The following is a 27,838-nucleotide window of genomic DNA, read 5'->3' as shown; positions in this document are numbered from 1 at the left end:
GACTCCACCAACCAGTGTCCTGAGCAGCTCAAAGTCAGCCCTCCGAAAGTCCAATACAGCGGTTTTACTGGTCCCCTTCCTGGCCTCGCCAAGAATAGTGAACTCCACCATTGCGTGGTCACTCTGCCCTAGACAGCTCCCGACGATCACGTCCTCCACCAGTCCTTCTCTGTTTGTGAAGAGAAGGTCTAGCGGGGCACCTCCCCTGGTAGGCTCACTAACCAGCTGCGTCAGGAAGCTATCTTCCACGCTCTCCAGAAACCTCCTAGACTGCTTTCTCAGGGCTGTGTTGTGCTTCCAGGATATGTCAGGGAAGTTGAAGTCCCCCACGAGTACAAGAGCTGATGATTTTGCAACCTCTGTCAGCTGCCTGTAGAATTCCTCATCCGTCTCCTCATCCTGGTTCGGCGGTCTATAGCAGACCCCGACCAGGACACTAGCCTTGTTGTCCCTGCCGATCCTAACCCAAAGGGACTCGACCTTGTCATTCCCAACCTCGAGTTCTACAACCTCGAAAGACTCTCTAATATAGAGAGCCACACCACCACCCCTTCTATGCTGCCTGTCCCTTCTATAGAGCTTATAGCCAGGCATTGCAGCACTCCAGTCATGAGACTGGTCCCACCACGTCTCCGTGATGGCAACCAAGTCGTAGCCTGCCTGCCGCACGATGGCTTCCAGCTCCTCCTGTTTGTTACCCATGCTGCGTGCATTGGTGTAGATGCACTTCAGCTGGGCCATTGCCTTATCCTCCGGCCTTGCCATTGTTCCCCCTGGCACAGCCCCAACAATCCTAGCCTCAGCCCCATCCCCCTTCCTACCTAGTTTAAAGCCCTCTCAATGAGCCCTGCCAGTTCCTGGCCCAGGATCCTTTTTCCCCTAAAAGATAGGGACCCGTCTGCGGCCATCAGGCCAGGTGCTGAGTAAAGTGCCCCATGATCAAAAAACCCAAGATTTCTGCGTTGGCACCAGCCCCGGAGCCACGTGTTTAACAGGTGGGCTTTCCGTGTCCTCTCTGAACTCCTCCCTGCCACCATAGGGATGGACGAAAACACCACCTGCACTCCCGCTCCATCCACTAACCGACCCAGCCCCCTAAAGTCTCGTTTGATAGCCTTCAGGCTTCTCTCTTCAATGTTATCACTGCCCGCCTGGACTATCAAAAGGGGGTAATAGTCAGAGGGGCGTACCAGGTTAGGAAGCTTCCTGGCAACGTCCCTGACCCTGGCCCCAGGGAGACAGCAGACTTCCCTACGGGTAGGGTCTGGCCGACAAATAGGGCCCTCTGTTCCCCTAAGAATCGAGTCACCAACAACAATAACCCTCCTGTCTTTTTTGGTGGAGGCAGTCCTGAGGCGCGGAGTCGACCTCCTCGCCCCAGGCATCCTCCTGGGAACATTTGCTACCTCTTCCTCACACACCGGCCTCTCAATCTCTAGGGCCTCAAACCTGTTGTGTAAGGGCACCTGGGAAGGTGGGGCCGGAAGGGGAGAGCATCGCCTGCGATGTCGAGCAGGGACCTGTTTCCATCCCTCCTCAGCTCCCAGATCCCCTCCCTCTGCCCGACGGGGACAGGGCAGGGGGTCCGCCCCCATATGGGGAGTCTCACCTCGGCACCTCCCCTTGAGGCCCTGCAGGGAGTTACTCCAGAAGTCTATCTCCCGCTCACACTCCCTGATGGCCCTCAACCTCTCCACCTCCTCCTTGAGCTCCGCCACCATGCGGACCAGGTCATCCACCTGCTCGCACCTCACGCACGCAGTTTCTCTGCCTCCCGCCGATGGCAGCAACAGGCTCAGACACTCCTTGCATCCGGTGACCTGAACTGCGGCATTTTTTAACGGGTAGTCGGTCTGCGTGTGTACCGACTTTCTGGAGAGCGCGCCGTGCCTGGTGGCGACCATTATCGCCATTATGAAGCCAGTCAGTGTCATATCGCCAGTCAGTGTCATACAGCAGGAAAGAACAGTGAATACGATTTGGGTAAAATTAAATTGATTAAGTGTAGGCTCCAGATGTGTATTCCATTCTCCATGTCTGGGAGAGACAGTGCATAAGCACTTTAATATTTATTGTGACTGACGGAAAATTCTTTGATTACATTTGATATAACTATCAGAGCCCAGTATAACTAACCACTGCCCATAACGCAGTGAGAGGAAAGCACTATGATATCCTTTGTTGATACATAATTATGAAAAAATAGGCTCCCTCCTCTTCTGCTGGCTGTGTTAATCCCCACATTGGCCAAAGACAATATCATATAATGAATAAAGGAATGTTGTTTCATTTTCATACTTTAGATTTGAATTCAGACTGGCATAATTATGGTCTTTATGGAGATCAAACTGATTGGATATCATAAAGAAATACATTTCATAATAAGAGTTTATATTTGCCTTCAGTCACCATGCTGAGGACACAGGCACAAGTTTTATGTATGGAAATGATACATTTAATCAAATATTCATATTCTAATTGATTTTTTAAAATATATGAATTATTTAATTCCTAACAAAAGCAAAGAGTACTAAGATTTATTTGTCATACATATCTCTGGATAAATCGTGGTGACTTGTTGTGAATCTGGAGAATGAGGGAGAAATATATGGCCTTTCTCTACACCAAATGCAAAAGGATGCATCAGGAAATTAGAAATGACCAGTCTGACCTTTCATATAAATAAGAGATGGACTCACAGTATACCATTGGCTGTAAAGTGCACATCATTTCTCACAAACATGATGGTATTCTCTGTTGCAGATCAGGCAGCAAGAAAAGGATATTAAAGAAAAAAAAAACAAAATGATAGCATGACGCCCCTTTTACGAAAAGTAATGGACAATATTTTTTGTGATAGTGGCTGAAACATATCTACCATAGAGGAGCTGCTAAGATACATGTAAACAACTATGTCCTTATTCCACACTGTTCTGTATTAAGGACTCTGAAAGGGATACAAGAACTAAGACTTTCAAAACTCTGCAAGTGACAAATGACCCTAAATTCCATTTAGTACTCATAATGAGAATTTAATCCAGATTTATCATTTTTTTTTTACACTTTTATCAACTAAAATAGGGATTTTCACATATACCAGGTAACTTGCCACAGTTAATCTCAGTCCCACATAGCTAGATCAATTTTGAAAATGGAACAAAGATCCCAAAGTCATTTCATTGTTTTATAAAAGCTTTTCACTGGTTGTTGTGGGAATGTAACAAGAACAGGCTAAGTAAATTAATTCAGAAGGGAAGAAAACTCATACAAGAGAAAAGACAAGTGAAAGGATCATTTGTAGAAACAGCAAAAAAGATCCCTCAAAATTTGTCAAGTGAATAAAAATAAAAGAGACCTTTAACTACATCCAGCCACCATCTCTGAGAGTAGCTCTGCTTCACACCTCATGGTTTGCTGAAGAAATTGTATTCTTCTTCCCACAGTAAGACTCCCATGAGAAGTATAAGAAATTCTGGTTTGCTTTATTTATATCATTTGATTGTGAAAGAGAGGAAAAATAATTTGGGGTCCGGAGTCAATTCTGGGAGATGTCTTTCTGATTAAACTGTTGGCGCTATAAGATATGAGCTATTTATTCTTCCTACAGTATCTCGCTCTATGACTAAAGTCCCCTGGCAGAACAAGAATATAAAGAATAAAACAATTATGAATTTAAACTTCAGATTGAGCTAAGGGGTGAAATGCGTGCTTATCTTTAGGATTTCAACAAGCCCACCAAAAGCAAACAGTTAAGGCAATATCGTCTTGAATATAGTTGAGTTACAGCTTCTTTTATTGGGTTTCTTTTATATTTTCTGAGATTTTCACCTGTCTGCAGAAGTTATGGATAAGTCAGGAAATATTTGGAGCCTACTCAAAGTTTGCATATAGCCTGCAAAGTTCAGCAGAATGAAAAAGTTATGGAAATTGATACTTTTTATGTGATTTACTGTATTTTATGCTCTGTTATGTCACTTATAACATCACATATAATATTCAGCCAGGTTTAATATTGTACCTTCAAGCCACTAGCTCATCTCAGCTGTTTTACTAGCCTGACTTTATATCCTAAACTGAAAGGATGTATTTTCTTTTTCTAGTATGCCCACGTTATTTCCTCTATAACACAAGATATTCTTAAAATGAGATGTGTCTATCCAAACAGCTATTGTGGTATAAAACAAATCAATCTTTTTGGACTGCTACTTTGAATTTTACTCCAATTCCCTTGAAGGCTATTTCTCACTGGTATCGTTCATGAAATCACACAACTGGGCTGACTTTCTGAGTTTCTGAAGGATACACAGTGTAAGCTGGGTAATAGATATGTAGGAGTAGGCATCTCCATTAAGATACACACAAAACATTACAGTTATAAGGTGCCATCTTTAAAAAGGATTCTGGTCAAAAAAAGCCAAAATATATTAAAAATATATATATATATTTGATCATCTATATCTAAAGTTTTACCAGATGTTCTTTGCTTTAGATCCAGCAAAGTAGAAAAGTTTGACTACATTCATCAGTAGAAAACAATTTTACTAATAGAAAGATGGGTTCCGATTTTTTCAGGTTTAGCTGAAAATATTTCAGAAATGAAATGGATATAAAAATAAATAAATAAATAAATAAATAAAATATTATATTTTTATGATTATATATTCTTATTCTCACTTCAGATGAGTCAAATTATTCATATAGTTCCACGAAAAACATCAGAAAAACATCAAGTGTCAAAAAAGATGGGAGCAGACAATGGTGCTGACCTGGCTTTTTTTTTTCAAATTTAGAAGAAGTAGATTGAAGTGGTTGAAAAGTACAAAAGCACATGAATATGTATACAGCTGACAGCCAATACAAAGGATCTGAGTTTTGAAGTGCATTGTGTGCAGTCACTTATGGCCCTGAAGAAGGCACTCGGGTTGATGTGGTGCCAGTGGCTGGAGCTGATCTGGCTGGGGTGAAGCTGGGGGAACTGCCTGGGGGCACAAGCTGAGTTAATGCATCAGGATGGCTGATTCTCTTTAGGGATGCAGGAAGACACTCTGCTGGTGTCAGCTGAACGAGATCTATTTGCAGCAGCTGAGAAAATCCTCTAGGAGTTACAGAGCTATAGAGCAAGAAGGTTGCACTTGGCGATCCATGTCTGAAATGAAGACAGAAGGTGGGGTGAAATAGTGACCCGCAGGAAGTGTGTTGTACCTTCCTTCTCTCATTACTGATGAGCAGATAAAATAGGTGAATAAAACCAGACACAATTACTGCCACCATTTATGTTTCTTCTAGAACACAACTGTATAGCTACTAATTTTTGGGTTCAGCTCTCTTCTTCCCAGCTACCTGTGTCACTACTGCAAACTTGCTGGATCTCTTGAATTTGTGCATGATATGTGAGAAATTGAGTATGGTCCAGTTGCTAAGCTTTATTGAAAGCTTTGAGAGCATTTATTTGTTCTGTCACTACTATTCTGTGACAAATCATTTCATCTCCATGAAAGTTTTTCTGCAAGAACCTCTGAGACTGAGGAAAGAAATCGGTCTTGCCCCAGCCCACGTGTCTGTTGTGCCTTTGTGTTTTCAAGCTCTAATTAGACTCTGTGCATTGCCAGGGGGAAAATGCTCTAGTGAAAATACTTGATGAATTTTCAACCTTTATTTTATGCTACCACTCTTTAAATAGAGAGAGAAGAAAAAATGTAAACCTGAAACCAAGCCAGCTAAAGTATACAAAAACAATATTAAACCAAAGGAGAGGCCAAATGGCCTAAATAAAAGGCCAGAGAAGAAGGAAATGATCAATTTCCTTAGCTTTTGATGTGACCTTCTGGACCCACCACCAGAAAGAGAGGCCAACTGGCAAAGGAAAGGAAAGCCTAGGACCAGAAAGCTGCCACAATGTGCCTCCTGGTCTAGAAGCTATTTGCTTGTCAGCAGGAAGTGCTCACTATCCCTCATGCTATTTGCTCTCACAGGCCATAGGGCTGTTTTGCCAGACTTTTAAAAGACAAACAGTCTGTCTTTCAAAGGATGGCATGAGAATGACATAGCCACTTCACCAGGTGATCAGGGAGGTACAATCTCCAAACACACAAAGCCACACCGTTCTTTTCTGCTTCCAGTCACAATCTAAACCATAAGTATGAGGTAGATGGGGGAGATTTAATAGATGTCCATATAATTTCCATAGAAGACATGCAAATAAGCTAGTCTTCACTGTCACTTGCTTAATAAATCACCAACACCTGGGATATGTGATTTTATTATCATTCGGGTTTGAAATATTTCCTACTTAACAGCAAAATGTCTGGAGGTGGACTCTGTGCTGAATATACAAGCAGACCTTAACATCTGACCAAAAGAAAAAGACACCAAAGGACACTTCTATGTATAAGGACACACTAAAGATGCCTAATATCTTAAATTATTGTTTTTCTTTTTCAGGGGAAGAAAGTCTACATGGTCCTATTTTTATTCAAGAGCCACATGATATCACTTATTCCATGGGCTCAGCGAATCCAGAAATCCTACTGAACTGTACAGCTAAAGGATATCCACTCCCTTACTACAGGTGAAGTCAACTTTTGAAAAGTCCCATCTGGCTTTAAATCTTTTAACAGTTTTATTTAGTCATAGAAGGTCAGGTGTACCTCAGTGTGTGGCAAGTGCTCATGGCAAGAGTGACAGTAGCTAGAAAGCATGGTTGCACTCCTAGGCTTTGGGGCTGGGTTTGTTTCTTTTCCTCATTGATTCCCCACATCGAGAAACATTTAGCCAGCAGCCCAGGGAAAAAATTGTGGCTCCAGTTTTCTGAAGTTACTAAGATAGGAGTATAGTACTTACTAGGACCTCAACTTTGTTACTTCCAGGAGAGAGAGAGAATCTTTTGACAGCCTGCAGGCCAGATGTAATAGGTGATGTAATGAGAAGAAGATCCTGCAGCTGAGGTTGCATATAGTACTGGTCACTTGCACATAAAACTGAAATAAGTTCACATTCATTGTTTTTATTTCAAAAATAAAATCTCTCCCTATACATTAAACTACATAGGTATGGCATTACATCATTTGAAGCCTGCTTGTTAGAAATCTGAGAAGAGGAAGAAAATAGTGAAACGTTAAAAGCTACATGAGTATAGAAAATTTGAGGAATGAAGGAAAAATATTTTTGCTAGTCTATAGTTAAGAAAATTGACACAGTAGAAGAAAGCACATCACTGAAAATTGTCCCCATAGTATTTTAAAACCTACAAAATTACTTCTGAATCCACAGAACAGCTGTGACAAATGGAAAAATGGAGATGCTGTGCATCTGTATTTGCTAAAACTTTCTGTACATCTATAAATGCTAGGAAAGCAAAAGAGCAACATCCTTGCCCATTTCTAATTCTAAGATTTCATGTATATATTTATAGTGTTTATCTAAAGAAACAGCAAGGCACAATTCTGATAACTAGCTTACAACACTCTGCAGGCTCACTTAATAAAACCTCAGTACACAGGAATGTTTGCTTATTGAATAACTATGGAGTCATCTTTTAAAATGCAGCTTGTTGTGCCAAGGATTTGGAAACCTGAGTCTAATAAGAGGAAAAGCTGTATATCTAGGGAAAAAATAAAAATAAAATAAAATATATAAAAAAATATAATAAAAAAGTCTGGGAAAAGGAAAGTAAAAAACAAGAAGTAATTCATTCAAGATATGAAAAAAAAAAAAATATATATATCCTACCAAGTACTTAGACAGCATTTCTTCAGTAGCTTTTAATTGTTCACACAATTCCTCTGTACTGTACCACTGCTAATTATGAACTTGGCTTTTGTGCTTCATGTATTATGAACTTGGCTTTTGTGCTTCATGTATTAATATTTTTCCAAATATTCTGCCAGTAGAGAAATGCTTTATCTTTTTTTCACAATGTAACGTCTATTTATATAAGTAGAAATCCTCACCCAGATCCCATCCCATTCATTCTTGCAGTTTTCAACATGAACATCCATGGTTTCATGTCATCCATCTGTTTCATATCCAGTTATATAGGCAGCTTCCTCAATGACCTGTAAAAGTTATTAATTCACTTATTCCACCCATGAACTCCACACATCCAAAACGAGTAGTAACAGTAGATTTCATTAGGCATGTGAGCTATGAAATCTCCTCCCATCAGGCATCAAATAGTCCTATCTTCCCTTCCACTTTCTTATGCTTTCTTACTGTCCATTAACTAGATTCACTTTTTCTTTGCCCTATAAGGACATTTTGCAACACCTCAGTTACTCTAGTAAGACCAGATCAACATCTGGGGATGTATCCTGAACCCTCTAGGTCAATTAGAAGTTACCATACCATCGCTGCTGCTGTTACAAGTTGGGAGTTTTTCACCATTATTTGAAAGGAACAGGAAGCCTTCAGCATATTTCTTTGATTTCAGTAGTCAGTTTTATCAGATAAGAATCAAGCCCATATATTTAAAGTTCCAACAATTTTAGATAAATCAAGCACAGTATGAAATTTTAATAATATCCTTTGCTGAGTGATGGAAAAGAACTGCAAGGATTATAGCAAGACATTTCTTTGATTCATAACTACAGAACTGCTACAATAGGAATAAGGTTATACCCAAGCTAATTTGCTATTTAGCACCTTTTTGCATAAATAAATATGCTGATTAGAACCTTTAATTTAAAGAAAAATGCTTAGCATTTTCTGGATAATCTTATTATTTTTTTTTTAATGTACTGTATTACATTCTTCTTAAAGACTCGTTAAAGATAGCAGTGACCTTTTGCAACTTGATTTCAAAATCTTGTGTGTCTGGCAAGCATAATACAAGAATTGTATAGGATTGAAACAGGCATAATGATGAAGTGACAAAAAATGAGAGACTGATTTCCTCTGCTGGAAGTAACAGAGAACATAGATCTGATTACAATGGAAACAAAAATAAAGATAGAGAAATGTCTCTAAAATCTGTGCATATGTTGGGAAATCTAGATAAATATCCTGTTAAATACCATCATAATAATCTACATTCTCATCTTCTCTACAGTCAATTTTTTTTTTTTTTTTTTTTTTGTAATATCAGGTACATTATTTCTACTCTTTCACTGTGCAATAGTGGTAGTAAATACAACTTTTCAAACTAGATTTATAAGTAATAAATTTTAGTTATTTTTTTACATGCTATTCATGAGCATATCACTGTTCCACATTTTCTTTCCATTAAGTCATTCTAAATCATTCAGTTTAATAGTTAAATTAGCTAGCCTTCCTCCGCACTGGGGGGAAAAATAAATAAATAAATAAATAAATATGTCACGTGGAGCTTGTCAAACAAGTGTTTTCTTCAGTATTTTGACATTTCTCATTCAGTCTCATTCAGTCCCAGGTGTTAGTTCTAATTCATTACATTTTTTTCTGAACTTAGGTTCAGTATTCTGTATAATCATGTAAGCTAACACTTTTATGCAAGTTTGAAATCAATGTTTTAGGTTTTTTTCCCTCTCAAAATCTACAGAGAGAAGTCAGTTGCACAAATGAAGAAATCCAGGGACAGCATAAGTGCTATTCATTAGAGAGCAATCTTAATATTTCAGCATAACTTAGAAAGATGCAGTAAAATATGACAAAGAGATATAAATTTAATCCAAATCAAAGTACCATTCAACATAACTGTAACAATCAAATAAAAGTGAAGGGAGCAGAGGCACAAAATCTACATTAATTTCTAATGTAATAAAATATGTTTATAAAAATTGTATACAATTTTAGAGTAATTCCCCATAACTCCAAAAATACTTTTATCTTATTCATACCCTTGAAAAAACAGTGACAATCCTTCTATACCAAGTACACCAAGAATGGTATACTTGTTCACTAAAATACTATCCCTTGAGTCATTGCAGATTCTGCTTCAAAAATGAAGTAAAACTAAAAACCCCTCCAGCCTCTGTTGTCTTGTTCAGTCAATAGTTTTAAAACTTTCTATTTTCAGGCTTTTCAGGCTTCTATGCAAATAGTAAAAAAAATAAAATAAAAAATCAACTGTGTCTCAGAAGACTTGGCAGGACATGTTCTTTTAGAATGTAAATAACTTAAGAAACATGGAACATGGAACATTTAATGAAATCTTAAAAAATAAATAAACGAATAAATAAGTATTTTATAGCAGCACCCTGAGAAGATAATTCATAGAAGATAATTCATAGAATCATGTGTGCATATAACCATGCTATACATGCCTTTTTAATTTATTTCTATATGATTTTATGCAAACTAAGATTGGGTACAGTCTATTTATTTTTACATTTATAACTTATTTTTTCATATTGGTTCTCTAAGATACACAATTGAAAAATACACATAAAATCCAGTTAGTAATGAGTTATGTGGAATTAGGAGTAAGTGTGGGAATAAATAAGAAGTGCCAAACACCTTTATGACTCGGGGTCATAGATGCTGCTAAGATGTTGTTTAGATGCTATTATAGTTTTGTGATAGGCAAAGAACAAGGTAGTTGGAGGAGAAGGAGATCACAACCTTACCCAAAACTCATTGAAGTACATTGAAAGTACAGTTGATTCTAAAAATCAGTTATGGTGGAAGTCTATAAGAAAACAGGGCAGTGTAAGTGAGACAGTCAGTCTGGAGATTGGTCCTACCTCACTTCATATGTGCCTTTCAAAGTCAAGACTCTTGAGATCCTCATACTCCAGGGAACTTGGTCATTGCTTGCTTATTGTAGAAACTCTCTTTAGTTGGAAAACTGAAGGAAAACAGCAAGCAGAGTCTTTTAAGCCCATGTAGAGGGATTTTCCTTTATTAAGTTCTATTCTTGATGATCCTTTTTAATTTCCAAAAACCCCTGCTGTGCTTGCCTCTCCCTTATTTGTACCAGAGAGAATTCTACTTGAAATGGTCAGGTTGGAAATTATCATTCCATTGTTCTTAAGGAGAGAATGAGCTATGCCTCCCAAGTGTCAATCAGCCTTAGGTAAATATTTCTTCTTTTAAGTAGAGCTCCACTAAGCATTAAAATAATAATTTGAAGGATCTAAATTAACAATCTCCATAGAGATTACTCTATCAAAAGGGGATTTCCGCCTCAATAAAAATCTGATTTAGATATCAGTTTTTATTGATTTTCTCAAAACAACCATGCAGAATGATCAGAATAAATTTATGGGGTGGTTCAAAACAATCAAACATTGTTTATTTTATTTTGTTTGTTTTGCTTTGATGAAAGCAACCTTTCTTCCTTCTGGTGGCTTACATTTGCTGGGATATTGTGAGAAAGGAAAAACTCCTCTCCTCTGTATCATACAAAAAGTAGTTCAAAATTAGGGAAGGAATCAAGTAAGAACTTCCAGCTATGATGACTTTGGTACAGAATCATGACACAGCCATGCGTTCTTTGTCATACTTCCAGAATTTTACACGTAGAGTTGGAGAAAGTACTTTTCTTTCAGCAGGAAATTCTATTAGTCCTAAATGTATCTTTATCTAAAGGCAAGCAGAAAAGATTAATGAAATATTGCATTTGAATTTTTGCATGTTGTATCAGTGGAATCTTTTACTAAATTCCTTAATTTCTTCAACATGTCTAGTTTTCTTTATATATATATATACTAAAACTGATGAACCTTGATATTTCATTTCCAAAACAGTCACATCTTCTGAAATAAAATGCTTCCTTTTTCTAAAGAGTTTCTATGGAACATTACTCTTTTCCAGATTCATTAATCATAAAAATGGGACTCACTTAATTGTAGCTACTTGGCCATTCCATAGCATTGTATAGTATTCTTACAGACATGATTACAAATTTCCTGGTTAATTATTCATTTCTCAGAAAACATAATCTTACATCAAAAAAAAAAAAAAAATATTTCCTACTGAAATGTCAGAGATCACAGATAACCAAATTTATCTCACTGAAACAAATTCATACTCTGAAGTTCAGTATTAGCCCTATGTTCACCTGTTATTTTGTAGTGAAGCACTGGATTGCAAGTTGGATGTCTTGTGCCGACACATTTTTCCCATAAGGCAGCATTCCAGGCTGAGGACTCTCTTCAGCTCTGATGCATTTACTTGAACACGGGTCAGTATGTAGGTGGTAGCACCTAGATCATGGCCTAGAAGAAATTCTACTCAGAGAGAACAAGGAAAGTTTAAACACCAGAGATATCTCTGGGCATAGAGCTTGATAAACAATATATGTGAAATTAAGCATATTGACATTTCTCATACAAGTCTCAAGAATATTTGTTATCTGCAAATATTTCTAATATTTCACCATTTTTATGAGTGTGATGTGCTGTTGCCTTCTTTGAACGTTTTTAGCTAGTAAACAAATTCTCCTTTTCTGCTTGGAGACAAAGATGGTTTGAATAGCAAATCATAATGATATAAGTATTAGAAAATCATATTTATTTTTACATAAGTGGACCTGAAATGATTTGACTGCAGTGTTTGCTAGAAGTAAGTTCCCAATAAGTCCAGTATCAAATATTTAACATAATCCAGTGGCTTGGAAGAATGTTTTTATACCATTATATTCAAATATATAGGCAAAGTATAATGTAATAAATTGGCAGTGAAAATTTTAAGAAGAGAGGACAAGAGAAAACAGACCACCTATTGCTTGAGATCTTTAAATCTCAATAGGATTGTGGAGTTCCCACGTATAAGCTTCCAAAGCTTTTAACTCAATGAGGAATTTATTAGGAATACTTTATGACTGGTGTTCTATAGAAAAAGATTTTAAAGCAAAAAGATAAACTATTCTATTAATGTATAGAACATAGTTTGGGGTTTTGTTTGTTTGTTTTGCTTTTAATGTTTAGACATTTTAATGTGATTTGAGAAGTGTTACATTTATTGGGAACTATTGAATTCATCATCAGAATCAACGGTTGAATGAAGAATTTCAAGTAAATATGTAGGCAATCCAAGCTTTAACATGTTAAAATTTTCTCTATAGAGCTCTTCAAAGATTTCTATGTTTTAGACAGCATACTGCAGAACACACAGTCATTAAATCATTGTCTATCACATGAATTCATTAATTCTATTCTTTTAGCGATGTAAACATATTAATTAGGAAAAAGCCCACACCAGGAGATGAACCCCTGATCTATATGCACAGTTTAATAATCATTGCACCGTGGTGATTAGAATGATTACGGGGATACTGTGAAGAATTCATTTGCAGCAACTAAGCCAACAACTTTACATTTGTTTTGAAAAACAATTATAGAGCTTAATTGGGAGCCTTGTAATGATGACAGTAGTTATTTCAGTGATTGATTCTGAAATTAAAGAGAAATGGCAAATTAAATACCAGAATATCCTATATTAGAAAATTGAAAGGTCTAGAGAGTATGCACTGTATGTAAGTTCTGAAATATAGCAAAATGCTGGCACTGACACAGAACAGCGCTCCATAGGAAAGGCTCATTGAGGGGCGCTGGCTATGATTTTTCTTACCTTGGGTAGAAAAAAAAAAAAAAAAAGTGAAAGCAACCAAAACAACAGCAAAAAAATAGACCAAAAAAAAAAAAAAAAAAAAAAAAAGGAAACTATGACAAAGGAATAGAACTGAGGTGCACAAAGGTCAAAAATCAGCTGCAATGGGTAGGAAGGGAGAATTAGCGATGGTCTACTGCTGCTTCTAAATTTCTTAATGTTAATGCATTCATGAAAAAGGAGGCAGAGATTAGCTAAACCAGATAAATTATTTAATCTTACTAGAATTTGTTCACAGAATTCAATTGATTTCATATTTTAATCAGTCATTTTTCATCCTTGAAAACAAGCATCCCTTAAAAGGTCAGGATCTTTGTTTCCTCTGTACAAATTTGTCAAGATTTCCCTTGGAACACGGAGTTGCATTTCACAGCACTATTTGAAAATCTCCTTCTGACCATGTAAGAGAAATGTCTCAGGGTGTCAGAAGTAAAAAGCATTGTGCTGTATATCCAGGTCCAATCTTCCAGGACTGTAGTTATGGTGCAAGTTTGCCTCGAGTTTTTATCTGTTCAAAGTAGTCTGCTACACTTCCAACCCTGTCAGTAAGTTCATAGTTCATCTCTACATATAAGAAGAAATACATTTTTTTTTTTTTTTATATATATATAATACTATGATCCTTCAGTTAGCTAACATGGAGACAATTCTCCTCTTTAGAGGACTCGTCAGCATCATGCTCATTTAGGTCAACAGAAGAAATTATACAGGCTGAAGAGATGGTGATGGTATGAAATTAGGAGAAGAAAAAAAAAATCTTGGTTATGTAGTTTTACGATTTCTAGCAGTGTAATTTGTGGCATAAACATGCCCAAAGCTTGTAGATGTCAGTGTCTGAAGACCTTCGTTTTTCCTTTGGGCCTCATGTGGGCAATGAAAATTCCACCCTTATGTGACTAAAGGTAAAGCCACAAAATTTTCCTAATCAAAACAGATAATAATTATTTTCTTTGAAATAGAAACTTTATTTTGACATTTGTAAATAGCTGTGTAATGCTGCAGATACAATCTGTTTTCTACCTAACAGACTAACAGAGACAAATCATGCTTTAAAAAGGCAGCATTTTCCTCATTAAACTATCAGGCTTAAAATTGCTGTACAAAAAACTTCTTTCCCTGCTTTCTTCTGTCCTTTGAAGTATAATCCTTCTTGGTTTATATTGCCACATCATTTCTGTAACTAAATTTCTGACATCATTTGTAAGGACTGTAAAACACATTTGGATACTATCTATATTATAAAAAAATAAGGTAGCTTCAGTCAAGAAATATGCTGTAATCCCAGTTGGATGGATAACTTAGTTTGTATGAATAAGTTATAATTACTTTTTCTAGACATTTGGTGAACACTGGTGACTAGCATAAAAGCAGTAAAGATTTTTCAAAGAACAGAATTATTGATATCATCAAAATTGATATAAGAAGCAATCTTGTGTGAAAAATGATATAATTTTGTGATATTTAACTACATTTTTATCGTTACAGGTATGTTACAGCACGCTACTTAAGATAAATATGAATAGGATCTGTAAATTATAAGCATAATTTGATTTTTTTCCCCTCAAAGGTGGAAGCAAAATGGCACAGATATTGATCTTACCATGAGTTATCACTACAGGTTGGTTGGAGGCAGCTTGGCAATCAATAACCCACATAAAAAACAGGATATGGGAACATACCAGTGTTTGGCCACAAATTCATTTGGAACAATTCTGAGCAGGAAGGCAAAGCTTCAATTTGCATGTAAGTTGGGAAGATCATATTTATTAGTACATTATTTTCTGATTAATTCTGCAAATGAATGGTAATATACTGAATAATTAAAGCACCATTAAAGATTCTGTTCAAAAGGTTTGGCTAACTTCAGCAGTGCTTTTTTTTTTTTTTTTTCTTAAAAAATATAAAAAAAATCTAGTAAATATTAATAAAATAACCAGACATCTGAAAATTGCTAGCCCTCAGGAACAGGAATAACTTTCTGAAAACTGAAAGGTAAAGGAAGGTGAATGTAATTATTTTCACTTAATAAAGGTGTTTCTTTTTAAGGCAGTGTTTTCTTTGCTACATAGCAGGTAGTTACAATTGTGGGAAGGAACATGTCAAAAAATTAGTCTTTCCATTTTCTATAACATAATAATATCCAGCAGGGTCATAAAAGTTTTGTACCTCCAATCGCCACATTGACATTTTGTTACATTAACAGAGCAAAAAACAGTCTCTTTCCTTACAGAGTGCAAAATGATGCTTCTATGGCTCTAAAGTGTTTTGTATTTCAGCTCAATTGGATAAAGCCCATTTGTTGTCTTGAGCCAGTTTAAATCTTGTTTTAGGTTTGCTCTCCATTTCACTTATTCACAGCTTCACAACCTTCTTCACAATATTTGTATGTGGTAACTGAGTTGTGTGGATGTCCCAAGGAAACAAACAAACAAAAATAAATAAAAAAGAGAAGAGAAGAGAAGAGAAGAGAAGAGAAGAGAAGAGAAGAGAAGAGAAGAGAAGAGAAGAGAAGAGAAGAGAAGAGAAGAGAAGAGAAGAGAAGAGAAGAGAAGAGAAGAGAAGAGAAGAGAAGAGAAGAGAAGAGAAGAGAAGAGAAGAGACCTACCACTTAAAAAAAAAAAAAAAAAAAAGAAAAAGTGTTATTTCCATTCCATTTTCTTTGATATAAAAGTCTGAGCTGTCTGTTGCTGGGAGAAAGCAATTGTTTTCAACCTCATTAATAAAACATATGTCTAAAGCCAACCTTGTGTCGCTATTTCAGACACCAGCAAATGTATTAATTATTAATCTTGTTCCATTTCTCATAGCAAATCTCATGTCACAGGGGTTATACAAAGGAGACATTAGAGGTCACAATGGTTCACAGACTCTCTTTTAGTGGAGCAGATCAAATGGTATATCACTAGTATCTCATTTAATAATGTTTTATTCTGAATTTCTCAAAGAGTGTTTGATTCCCAGGAGCGGGTCAAATGGAAACTAAAATTTTGATTAATTATTTTTTCACTTTTTCTGAAACATTTCTGCAAGCCACTTTTTCTATATGGGATTTTTTTTTCAGGACTTGGAGATAAAAAAAATATTCAGTTAAAGAACAAATGCCATTTTAGAAAGAAGCAAGAATAGATGGACTCATAATTATCTGTGGAATCTGTAATCCACAAGGAAGCAAAATAGGCCAAGATGGGATTCGGGAAAAGACTTAATAGAAAAGGAACACCTTCAAATGAAGACTCAAAGGAGGTATAAGAAAAGTAAAAGCAAAAATTTTTAAAGGATTATCTGTGAAAGACAGAAGATGAAAAAGCTCCAGTGATTGTTCAGCATGTCAGATTACTCTAAAATTTCATCTTTTTCTGAACAAGTCTAACCCTGACTCAAGATCCTGGAAGCACTTTGGTTTACCACTCATATCTCTCCCAGCCAAGAGAGAACAACCAAGGTGCACCAGCTCTTAGGGTCATAAACAGCTCTTCTAGCCAGCAGTCCTTTGAGTAATACCTAATTTCCCTTCCTTCCCATGGTTCACGCGTGTTTACTTCTGCCTATAAGTGGTTCATAAATGGAAAATTATGGAAAATTGTCTTCTTTTAACTCTGTAAGGATAAAGGTTTGGAGAAAGCTGAAAGAGTAAAAGAAGGGAAAGAAAGGTTACATGGGAAAGCCTCAGTGGTGTGGACATTCCTCTGTCAGGATGCTGGTTCGTGTTTGCCTGTACAGCCACAAATGCATACCTGATAGCCTTTTTTTTTTTTTTCCAAAGAGAAACTAATCAAGCTTTTTAAATTATTTTTATTTATTTATTTATTATTTTTGTACAGTTGGACCAGCAGATTTACAGCCTTTAAAAAGCTTTGTGAGACTGAGGTTATTAAGGCTCTAAACACGGGGGTGCATCTTTCCATGGAGAGCAAGGAGGTTCTCCAAGGCCTTCTGGCAACAGCCAGATCCCTGTGGACAGGGATCTCCACTAAGACATGAAATCTGAAAGAAATCACGTATGATTTCTGGCCATCCTGAGGCAAAGCATATTCCAATGTCATTCAGTTGATGACTCTTAGCAACTACAGAAACTGTTTGCCAGAAAATGGACTTTGTCAATGGCATTAAGTATTTTCAGATGTTAAAGCTAGGTCTTCAATACTTTGTGCTGGTAAAGTATTCCATCTGAAACACTTAACTCCCTAATAGCTCAATGTCTCATGCCAATATAGAACAATCAAAACAGGCTAAATATCAAACAGTTCCTTTACTTAGGCTTCACATCCCCACAAAGACACTTCCTAAAGTTACTGCAGCGAACAGTTCACAATAACGTCAAGTCTCATTTGTCCACAACAACAGAAAAACCTATAGCTATCATCTTGCTTTAATCCTTTAGCTCTTAACAGCAACCATATAGTGGTAAATATATTCCATTTTGCAAAAAGTGTATTATTTTTCCATTGCCAGTGACATGAGTTTACATCCTTTCCTATATAAAAGAGACAGGACAGACAAATTGAAACTTGTCATTTGCATTTGCAAACAAAAATCCAAAGGAAAATGCTTCAGCTCAATGGTATTACTGTGAAACTATGAGTCTTAACTTGTCTTACCAGAAAAAAAAAAAAAAAAAAAAAAAAAAAAAAAAAAAAAAAAAGCACAGTGCATGGGAAATTCTATAATGACCTGATAAGGACAATGGAACAAATTACCCTGAAACAGTTATTTCACAGTTAACATTTTATTGTTTCTTATTTTCATGTTGCCACCTAATTTACTACTTTAACCCCATACTTCAAGCTATATCTTAAAATCCAGGCAGGCAGGCATGTTGAGGTTATGACACTTCCATTCAATACCTAACAAAATGGGACTCTTCTTTGAATAGGCTTGGCATGTTATTGCAGTCACTGTGATAAATAATTGAATCAAGCCTATTATCTGAGTAACAGGGTGCATGTGTATTTGTCTTCTTACTACAGGGTAACTTTGAGTTGGAATTTGAATTAATTATACCTATGAAAACCTACCGTACATCTCAATATGTGAAAAATACTTTTTCCTTTGTTCAAGATAGTGAGTTCTCCGAGTAGCAAAATAAATGCTGTATGAGATTAGAAATATGTCTTCAGATTCTGCTGGAGTTTCATGCTTATCCTCTATTAAAAACAGAGCTGTCAAATGAAAGCTGCAGGAGGAATATTGTACAGAAGGATGTGGCATAGATTATTAAAGCTACAGGCTGAAAATGAGAGACAGCATCAGTGAGAGAGGGAGCAGAGCAAGAGCACATAAAATGCATTAGCAGGAAACATAGGATGGCAGCCCTATGTTATTCGTACTTCCCGGTGAAGGTTTGTTTTGTCATAAATAAAGTTGAAAGCTCCCTATAAATTCTGTGCGTCTCTGGCTACTCAGCAAGCAGTACATTTTGAAAAGCTAACACGTGTTCTGCAAGAACTTGAGCTGCTGATCTGGATCTTCAGCCTGGGTAAAAAGCAGTGGTGTCAGATCCCAGCTGGTGAAGCCAGAGCCTGTCACAGAAGTGGGGTCCTCCCCCAGGCATGACCACTGAGCTTTGCTCCCAAGTCACAGCCCAGCACCCACACAATGCTTCCCCCATCTCTACGTTTGTTATCAACAGCACTAACCCATGGCAGTCCTAAAACTCTACGTAGAAGAAAGGTCAAAAACAACTCCCCACGTCACCAGACACGAACACAGTGGCTCTGGGCCAGAGGCAGAGACAGCAGGATCACAGCTGCATTCAAAACTCATGGAAGAAAAATAAATAAATCAGGTTTAAAGCAGCATTTGGATACATAAAACTGGGATTTCTCCTATTCCATGACACCAAGATGTATATACATGCATTTTGATGAGGTTTTCTGCATAAATCTATTTTTATTAATGCAGATCATCTAAATAGCATTTCATGCCTTAAAAAAAGACAAACAAACAAAAAAAAAGCTGTTATAGAAAACTGCTTAAATACTGCTTCAGACAGAACACTATCCCGGGCACACAAGGGATTTGTTTTAATTATTTAATCAGTTTTAAGTAAAAGTAACTGTATGTAAACAATGGGTCTTGAGGGAAATCCCCATAACTAGCTGCAGTAAAACAGACTGTCCAGGCTGGTTACTAACTCTTGTAGTTCTCATACATGTCTATAGTAGAGACATTAACTAGAGACATTAACAAATACATAGCAGCAATAAGAAGTGCAATTAAACAAACTGGAAAAAAAAAAAAAAAAAAAGTACTCCACCATGAAAAAGAATAGTATGTGAACCTAATCCATAACTATTCCAGGCACAACCCCAGACAATTGAGTATTTATTGAAAACATTTTGGTGGCTGGGGATCTTAAATGAGATTCTTAGCCCAACTGTTCTACCTTTATTGGTTGTCAGCTGTCGTGGTTGCAGCTTCTCAGATCTTGGGTCCCCTTAATGGATTCTGAGAAACAAAGATAACAAATTAAATTCATTAATAGAATTAGTTAATTTGTTCTGAACCACACAGGACATGAGACCACTTTTATTTAAAAGTTTTCCACAGTGTTACAGGCTAACCACAAGGAAGGATTTTTCCTTGGCATTTTTGGGCTGCAACCATATTCTCATAGTCTCCATTGGGGAGGGATTTCTGCTTGGTGTTTTTTCACAGTGGCATTTTTGAAACATGTACATCCTCTCTCCTCTTGTCAAGTGACAAGGTGCTCAGAACAGTGTGCATAAGACTGATGGTGCTGGAGCACTTGGAAGAAATCTGAAGTTCCCAAGTTCTCTCAAGTGCTTTTTGTCAGATAGACAAAAGACATGGTTTTGCTGAAATAACAACTTGAAGAGGCAATAATTCCTCCTGGACAGAGTTATTCCATTCTGAAAAGAAAAATAATAATCCATCATTAGCATTTAACCATTTTAGAAGAAAGATTAAAAGCAATCAAGTCCATTTAGTCTTTACTAGATCATGACAGTCAGGGGCATTTGCAAAGCCCTTTTAGAGTGACTGTCTGCGAGATGCTCAGCTACCATGAAAGCCCACTTTTCATCTGATTACTTCATCATGTTATTTACCTTTGACTGCACACAAATTACACAAACATCACAAAGCAATACAGCATGCCTCAAAATGTCATAACCCTTTTTACTTGTAGCATATGCTTTGAAACAGAAAATGGAAGAATCAATACACTTAAATCAGATCAGATAGTCTGAATTTGCAAAGTCTGGGCAAGCATGAATTTTAGTCTAAATGGCACATACTCTTCTGCATTGGTTGTATTGTGGCACTGCGTGTGTCCAGAAATCCCCCTGTAACAATTGTATTTGATTAAAAGGTGTGCAAGATGTTGTAACTACCACCTTGAGTAAAGTTCTCTCGGTCTTTAAACTGATTGTTAATTCATCACTGCATGCAGGCCAGCATACCGAGCAGGCTGGCTAGCAGCTTGTATTGAAAGAGTGAACACTGCAACTTCTGTCTTTTCCAAAAGGGAAGCTTCTCAATTTAGTACTGACAAATGATGCAGGGATGGCAAACTGCTAACTGAAGAGCAAGTTTTCCCTGACGGAGTGTGTTCCCTTATCCTCTATAGGGACACCTCACTTAAAGTCACAGACCTGCTTTAATTTAATAGCCTACAATTACAATGTAATAGTTTAAGCCTACCTTCTTTCCTGAGAGGGTTTCCTTACACATAATGCAGAAGCACATCACAACTTGCAGATAGATGTGTGGAGCATCAGGCAGAGAAGAGCGCAGGCCCTGTGCAGCCCTCCTGATGATCTTGGCAACACCTTGCAGCCTGTGTCTTTCTGTGAGCCAGTGAGAACAAAATGCAACTTGTCTGGAGGATGGAAATGCTATTGTCACCTCTTCTTGTGTCACTAAATAGGCTTAGAGATCAAAATTACCTTCTGAGCTCTTTACCACAGTTAAACAATCCAACATAGCTGCAGCAACAGCACCTACCTCTCTCTGCATATGGGCAGGTTGAGTGCAAGTTTCTGAATAAAATGAATTATAGCAAATATATCAATAATTCAGTTTACTACTTGGAAATAAAGCCCATATTTTGTCAGAGCTCAGCCTGGAGTAAAAAGATACTGAACTTTCATTTATCAGCTCTGATTGCTATGGACACATTCTGCTAGTGCTCCAGCACTTTCCAGCAGCTCCCCATGGTCTACATCAAGAGCCTTAATGGATGCTCTCCCTGGAGCAGACCTGGAAGCCTCAGGCTTTTTATTTTTTTATTTTCTTCCCTCCATCCGCATCCCACCACACACCTTCACAATTCTTCTGCACAAAATTAGGAAAAAAACATTATGAGATCCTGCTTTGCTGTAAAGTGTCAGCCACCTTGAATTTAGGCATTGTGTTTCCTTCAAGGCTTCTTGAAGTAAAATATTTACAGGGAATCTACTCTAAGTGGTGCAGCTTACTTGCACAGAGACCACAATGATGCAAGAGCTCACTATGTTCAACTCATCTGTTTGTCTGCCTGTTGAAATTTCTACTATTTACTTCTTCACAGAAGTCTGTGCACACACAAACTCTCACAGGCTCAAAGAAAAGTGGGAGCCATCAACCAGCATCCAGCAGTGATGAAGCAGGAACCTTGGACAGGTTCCACCGCTTGCTGACAGTACAAGGCAGCATGACAATAGCATTTCTATTTTAAAGCTACTACAAGAATAGGATTATGCAAACATCCAGATGTTCCTGAAGACAGAAAGAACAGCTTGAAATCTTAAACCCAGAAGATATGGCTATGTCTACATAACAGGCATGACAGGGGGTTAGAATTAGGTGATCTTTAAGTTCCCTTCCAACACAAACTATTCCATGATTCTATAAAGGGGTTTTATTTTCTCCATCATTCCCTAAAAGTTTGAGTCCTCTCCATTCTCAGATCTTATCTAATGAGAATCGACATCAAATGCAGTCACAGCCTTCTCTTTCTGGTTAAGCATATGAACTAGACCTGATGGCTGCAACATTATGCTTTTATTTAATGTCACACTAGACCAAGCAGCACCAGAGACCCACGCTCTTTTTTTTTTTTCTCTCTCCGAGAATTTAACCACCATAAAATGGTTCAAGCCAGTTCAAGGCTATGCTGTATCTGCGCACTTTGTTAAAGCTCTTTCATTCCATCAGGTTGAGTTGCACTAGTGTCGAATTTTTAGTTGCTTAAGCTGTTATGCTTAGACTATACCAGGCTTTCACTCTTTTCAGACAAGAATTCTTCATCTATAAAATGGAGACATACATTACAGAGATGTTGTCAGGGGCATCGCAGGTAGTAAGATAGTCAGATAAAGTAGTAATAGGGAATGCATAAGTATTTGAAGATTATCTTTTAGTTATATTACTATTCTGTAGTTCCTATAAAAGTTTTTATCCTAAATCAACACTCTGCAAGTTGTATTGGAAAAGCAATATATGTGATTGAGATATGGTAGGTAACAAAGCATCTACAGGTCTCAAAGCTGCTAGATTCTGATTCATAAAACTTAATATTTTTGAAGGATAAAACTAGGTGTAGTTTCAGTCTAGGTGATTTTCTTTTTATCTGCCATACTTTCATGAAAGACAATATGACTTAAATTTCAATAAGTTATTGAATGAAACGTCCTTAACATGCACATCAGCTTCCTTATTCTTTGGTCTGACAAAAATAAACAAATAAATAAAAATTAGAGATGGAAACTTGTGAGGGAAAAAAAGAAAATGAGTTTAATTATTTGGAATAAATGACTCACTCCTTTGAATGAAAAGTAATTAAATTAATTTATTTTTGTTCTGTGAATTCATTTTTGCAGTGAATGTTGATCCTGTTTAGCTCAAAAGCTTTAAGGCATAAGGCAAACTTCTCTATTCTGTAGCTTGTGCTCAAGGAGAGGGAACAGTCTGTATCACCGGTACTTTACATGGTGTGAAGGAATAAGGCCACGGACACCTTGCTCAATAGACAAACTACATCTGGTACTGAGAAAGCACTGAGCTGTAAATCTTCATTTCTAAATGCTACTGGGAAAAAAATAATAATAATAATAATGTATACCACACCTGAAAACCCACTTAGAAGGTTCACATTCTCACATTCAAATATCCTTTACATCAACCACTCAGGTAAATCTTGAAATTCCTGTTCAGAGGAGGTCTTTGCAGCAGGAATGATCAAGATAAAGCAGTGCTGTTTGGGGACAGCAAAGTAAATCTGGGACCCAAAGTAATTCTGCAAGAAGTAATTCTGTGCTGGATCAAGGTCTCTGAGGGGCTGGGCAGGAATTTGGGAAGGGCTGAAGTATGAATGGGCATGCTTGTCACACTCTTTCAGCAGTGCATAAAGCCCTCTTTCTTGCCATTTTTTTCTTATTGTATGTATTATGAACATAGATTTTTATCTTGCTATTAGAAATGTTACAAAATATATGAAAATCCCGAAGCAGGACTGTGGGGTGCTAGGGTGGAAGCACCCAGCAGGACCCTAGGACTCCCCGCAGGCTTGGAGCTTGGTGCTGGCCCAAGGGAAGGGGCAAGGTAACGAGTTGAAACCAGGTCTGTATGGGAGCAGGGGCAAGCACAAATAAAAGAAGCCAATTTTGGATAAGAATTAGCACCTCTGCCAAGAGGTGGTTTGACCAAGGCCATCTCCAGGGTAAATCAGTCAAATCCGTGCAGCTCTGGTAGGGATAAATCTGGCCTGTGAAATTCAGACAGGAGAGAGAAATCTGCTTTTAAGAACACTCCAATCTGGAGAAAACTCATGCAGACGGTGAAGTGACTCTGTGATGACAGGTGACAAATGAACTCTGCCGTGACAAGTGAGTAAACTGTTCAGGAATAAAATATTAAAAATGTATTTCTTTTGTCCCCCTCCCTTTAAGAGGGTCAGATCCTCAGATCTGCCTCTGGTCTGCAGATGGAGTTTAGGCTAAGAACCCTAAGGCTGCATTAACACTTAATGCTTGGTGCAATTCCTGCGTTCAGTTCAAAACAAATCTTTAATATTTTATGCTGCTAACTCTCTAAGAGGGGAAGAATAACAAAAAACAGATGTAGACCAGCAATACAACTTCATAGCATATGTTTCTTTGCACTGGTTTCTTGGTACACGAACAAAAACCAAGTCAGGATTCCACCTCGCCTCTCTTTAATTTAATTGTGACCTTCCATTTTTTCCTCTAGAGAAGCTTGATATTACTTTGTAAAGGGCATTTTCACTCTTTAATTGAAAAAGACAATCAGGCCGTGGCAGAAATTATTGTTCTCCACCTTGAAAATTAGTGCCTGGATTGGCTATTCATACCATTTAAGCTGAACTGAAGACCTGGGGACAGCGTGCATCCTAATGTGTAAATTACAGGTCAGCTCCCCTTAGAAGCTCCGAAGCAATTTAACTAAATAAAGGAGCCCTGATGAAGGTCTTTAGTTGATTATGCAGCTTTGGAAAAGGACAAGACATGGATTTTGTGCATTTCGTTTGGGGTTTTGCAGGCTCTGTCAGGGAAGCCAGGCTCTCCTGACCTCCTTTGGGGGAAAGGAGAGGACAACTTTCTCTTTTAACCAGGATAGTATGCAGTGTTCACTACAGGTACTCCACTAGAACAAAACGAGAAGCACAGCTGATTTTTAACCTTTCCTGGTCAAAGGAGACATTCAAGTGTCCACAAGGCTCACACAACTGAAATACCTTCAAGTCCTACAGCCCCTGAGATGCTACTAGCAAAGCAGAGGCTGATGCACATGTCAAACAGGGAAGGGGCACAAGAACTTGTTAGGTGTTTAGTGGAAAATGAAAGTATTTAAAAACCACGAAATGGGAAATGCTAAGCAGCTTTCAGACACCTTAATTAGAGATAACACCGCTCTTAATCTTAGAATTGAATTCATAGAAAATCAATTAGAACGTTTTAAAAATTGAGATTAGATGGTAAAGGGAAATGATTAATAGTATTGACACTATTATCAAGACAAAGGAACCGTTAGAGGATTTGTTTAGCAAGTTTGGTACAGTTCTGAAAGCTGACAAAAGAGTTTACTTACTAAGGAAAGTTGAAGAAAGTGAGATTAGCCATTCCTTTGGGAGGTATTTGGAGAAATATATTTCCATAGCACACCTTATTGGTAACCAAGCTAAAAGAGATTTATACTAATCTCCTAACAAGCAGTTCAGTACAATACTGAGTAGAGACAAGAGACATGGTTGGATTCACAGGGGGTCTTCCACGGTGATCTGAAACAGACAATCACAAACTGTTAGCCATGTGCACAGTCTGTATCTAAAACTGTTTTAAATGAACGTACTTAAAAGGAAAAAATCCTAGAATTTTTAGATAATTTAAAGGATCCAATTAGGATCTAGTGTTTCTATTTGTATCTGTAGCACGCCTTATACCCCTCAATCAGGCATGGAGTTCGAGCCAAGAACTACCAAAGGATCCCTTAATTCATTACAGACAAGTGAAAGTGAAGGTAACTAATTGTCAGCCCATAACACAGGTGTCAGAAATGCTCATAGCAAATCATAACAATGAGCTGCTTTTAAAAACTGCTGAGGTTGTATTCTTTATCACATTGTGCTGCAAGAGAATTTCTGTTGTGATATATCACATCCAGTAACACTGATCATATTGCAATATATCATATTCAATCAGAGAAGCAAAAGAAACAGGAGCAAATGCGATATATCACAATTTGACATAGCCCCACAGAAATTTGAAGAGGTTTATTGATTTGTCCTCAGGAGCATAGCTAATTTCTAAAGTGCTCTTACATCTAGTGCCTTCGCATTCATTGCACATTTCAATAACAAGTAATTACAATTATAATATTTGGGATTATGTAATGACAAAACATTTATGAAAAAAATCAAAAGTTCAAGAAACCATGAAATTACATTAATTCAGATGAACTGTTAGTAATTATGCAAGGTGACAAATTAGACTTTCTCTAATTGTCTGTAACAATTTCATATATTAAAATACCCCAGCTTCCTTGTTTGCTGTTCAGTAATGCAGACATGTCCTATGCTCATTCTTAAAGCAAACTGGTTTGGAAATGCTACAGCTATTCTTGAGCAGATTAAGGAATTTGAAACACATGATCAGGAGGTTGAAATGAATGAGTTGTTACTTATGATTACTTTTTTTGCTCCGTTGGTACATTTTCATTTTTAAAAAGTAATTCCTTAATCCCAGAAAACTGTTCATGTTTTCACACATGCTGTTGTGCAAGTTGAATATACCCCTCCAACATTTTTAAGGCAGCTTTATTTTTAGAAGTAAAAACAAAACAAAACAAACAAACAAACAAAAGCCTACAGGTGTAGATAATAGCTGGGGGGGCAGAGGGAGGAGAGAAATTAGAAAAGTTATACATTTGTTATATAAGCAACAATAATCTCAGTGTATGTCAGTGGTAAGCTTTAAAAAAAAAAACAAACTCATACTTTTCAGGTGTGGCTGAACCTCTGAACCTATTAATTAACAGAAGTAATTTGACAAGAAATATTTATGTATATCTGTAACATTGGTACATGTTTCTAGAGATCAGCATCCATCACTTCAGTTAAACACCACACCCATATCAATGTTTGCTTGTCTTCTTTCATTGGTGGCTCAGTACTCGCTACAGTGATGGTCATCCTCACCCAAGTGATGCTCTTGCCACCTTCTGTTTTTATTGTAATTAAATACCTACATCGAAGACTTGCAAGCCATACCCTCCGTTTGCATAGATCAGCATAATTTCCTCAACCTCAGTGGGGTACTTACACCACTGAAGGGGACTTACACCAGCTGAAAAAAAGCTTTGGCCCATTACTCCTTCCCATTCCTGCATTCAGAGGTGGAGCTGCACGCCTCCACCTCAAATATTCTCACATCAGAGAAAGCCTTGTCATTCTCTGATTCAGTTTCCACAAAATACCAGATGTTTTGCTTGCTTTGAGCACATATCTTTCTTGCTTAGGTCTGCAAATGTTCCCAGCTGCAGAGGATGACTTCTTGCCACACACAGCTGAGTCCATACATTTTCACTCTTCACTGTGAAGAGTCACTTTTTCACCTGTGCATTTTTCTTAGCCTACATGACCTCATTATCACATCCAGCTGATTAATTGTGCTGTATCAACAGTAATCTGACAACACCTATGATGTTGAAAATATTTTTTTTTGTTAAAACTTGTAGCTGATAGAGCAGGGCAGCATGAGGACACTCATAAAGTGGGATAAATACAGACAAAGAATAGGGGAAAATATGGAGGAACTAGGTGATAATTTATTTATAGATCTCTGCAGAAACA

At 37.3% G+C, this 27,838-nt stretch overlaps 1 protein-coding gene across 1 annotated transcript in view; it reads left to right on the top strand.

Annotated features, from left to right (window-relative positions):
* CNTN6 (contactin 6) overlaps positions 1-27,838 on the top strand; it is a gene marked incomplete at both ends in the record, with an annotated part of 116,297 nt that overhangs the window by 23,326 nt on the left and 65,133 nt on the right. The window contains 2 exons of the mRNA XM_082768564.1: positions 6,442-6,568; positions 15,095-15,270. Of these exons, the coding sequence (XP_082624690.1) occupies positions 6,442-6,568; positions 15,095-15,270 (303 nt within the window). The remainder of the gene's footprint in view (positions 1-6,441; positions 6,569-15,094; positions 15,271-27,838) is intronic.

This window comes from Aythya marila, assembly GCF_965140915.1.
Source record: "Aythya marila genome assembly, chromosome: 10".
NCBI lineage: Eukaryota > Metazoa > Chordata > Aves > Anseriformes > Anatidae > Aythya > Aythya marila.
This window is presented reverse-complemented; position numbering and strand designations above follow the sequence as displayed.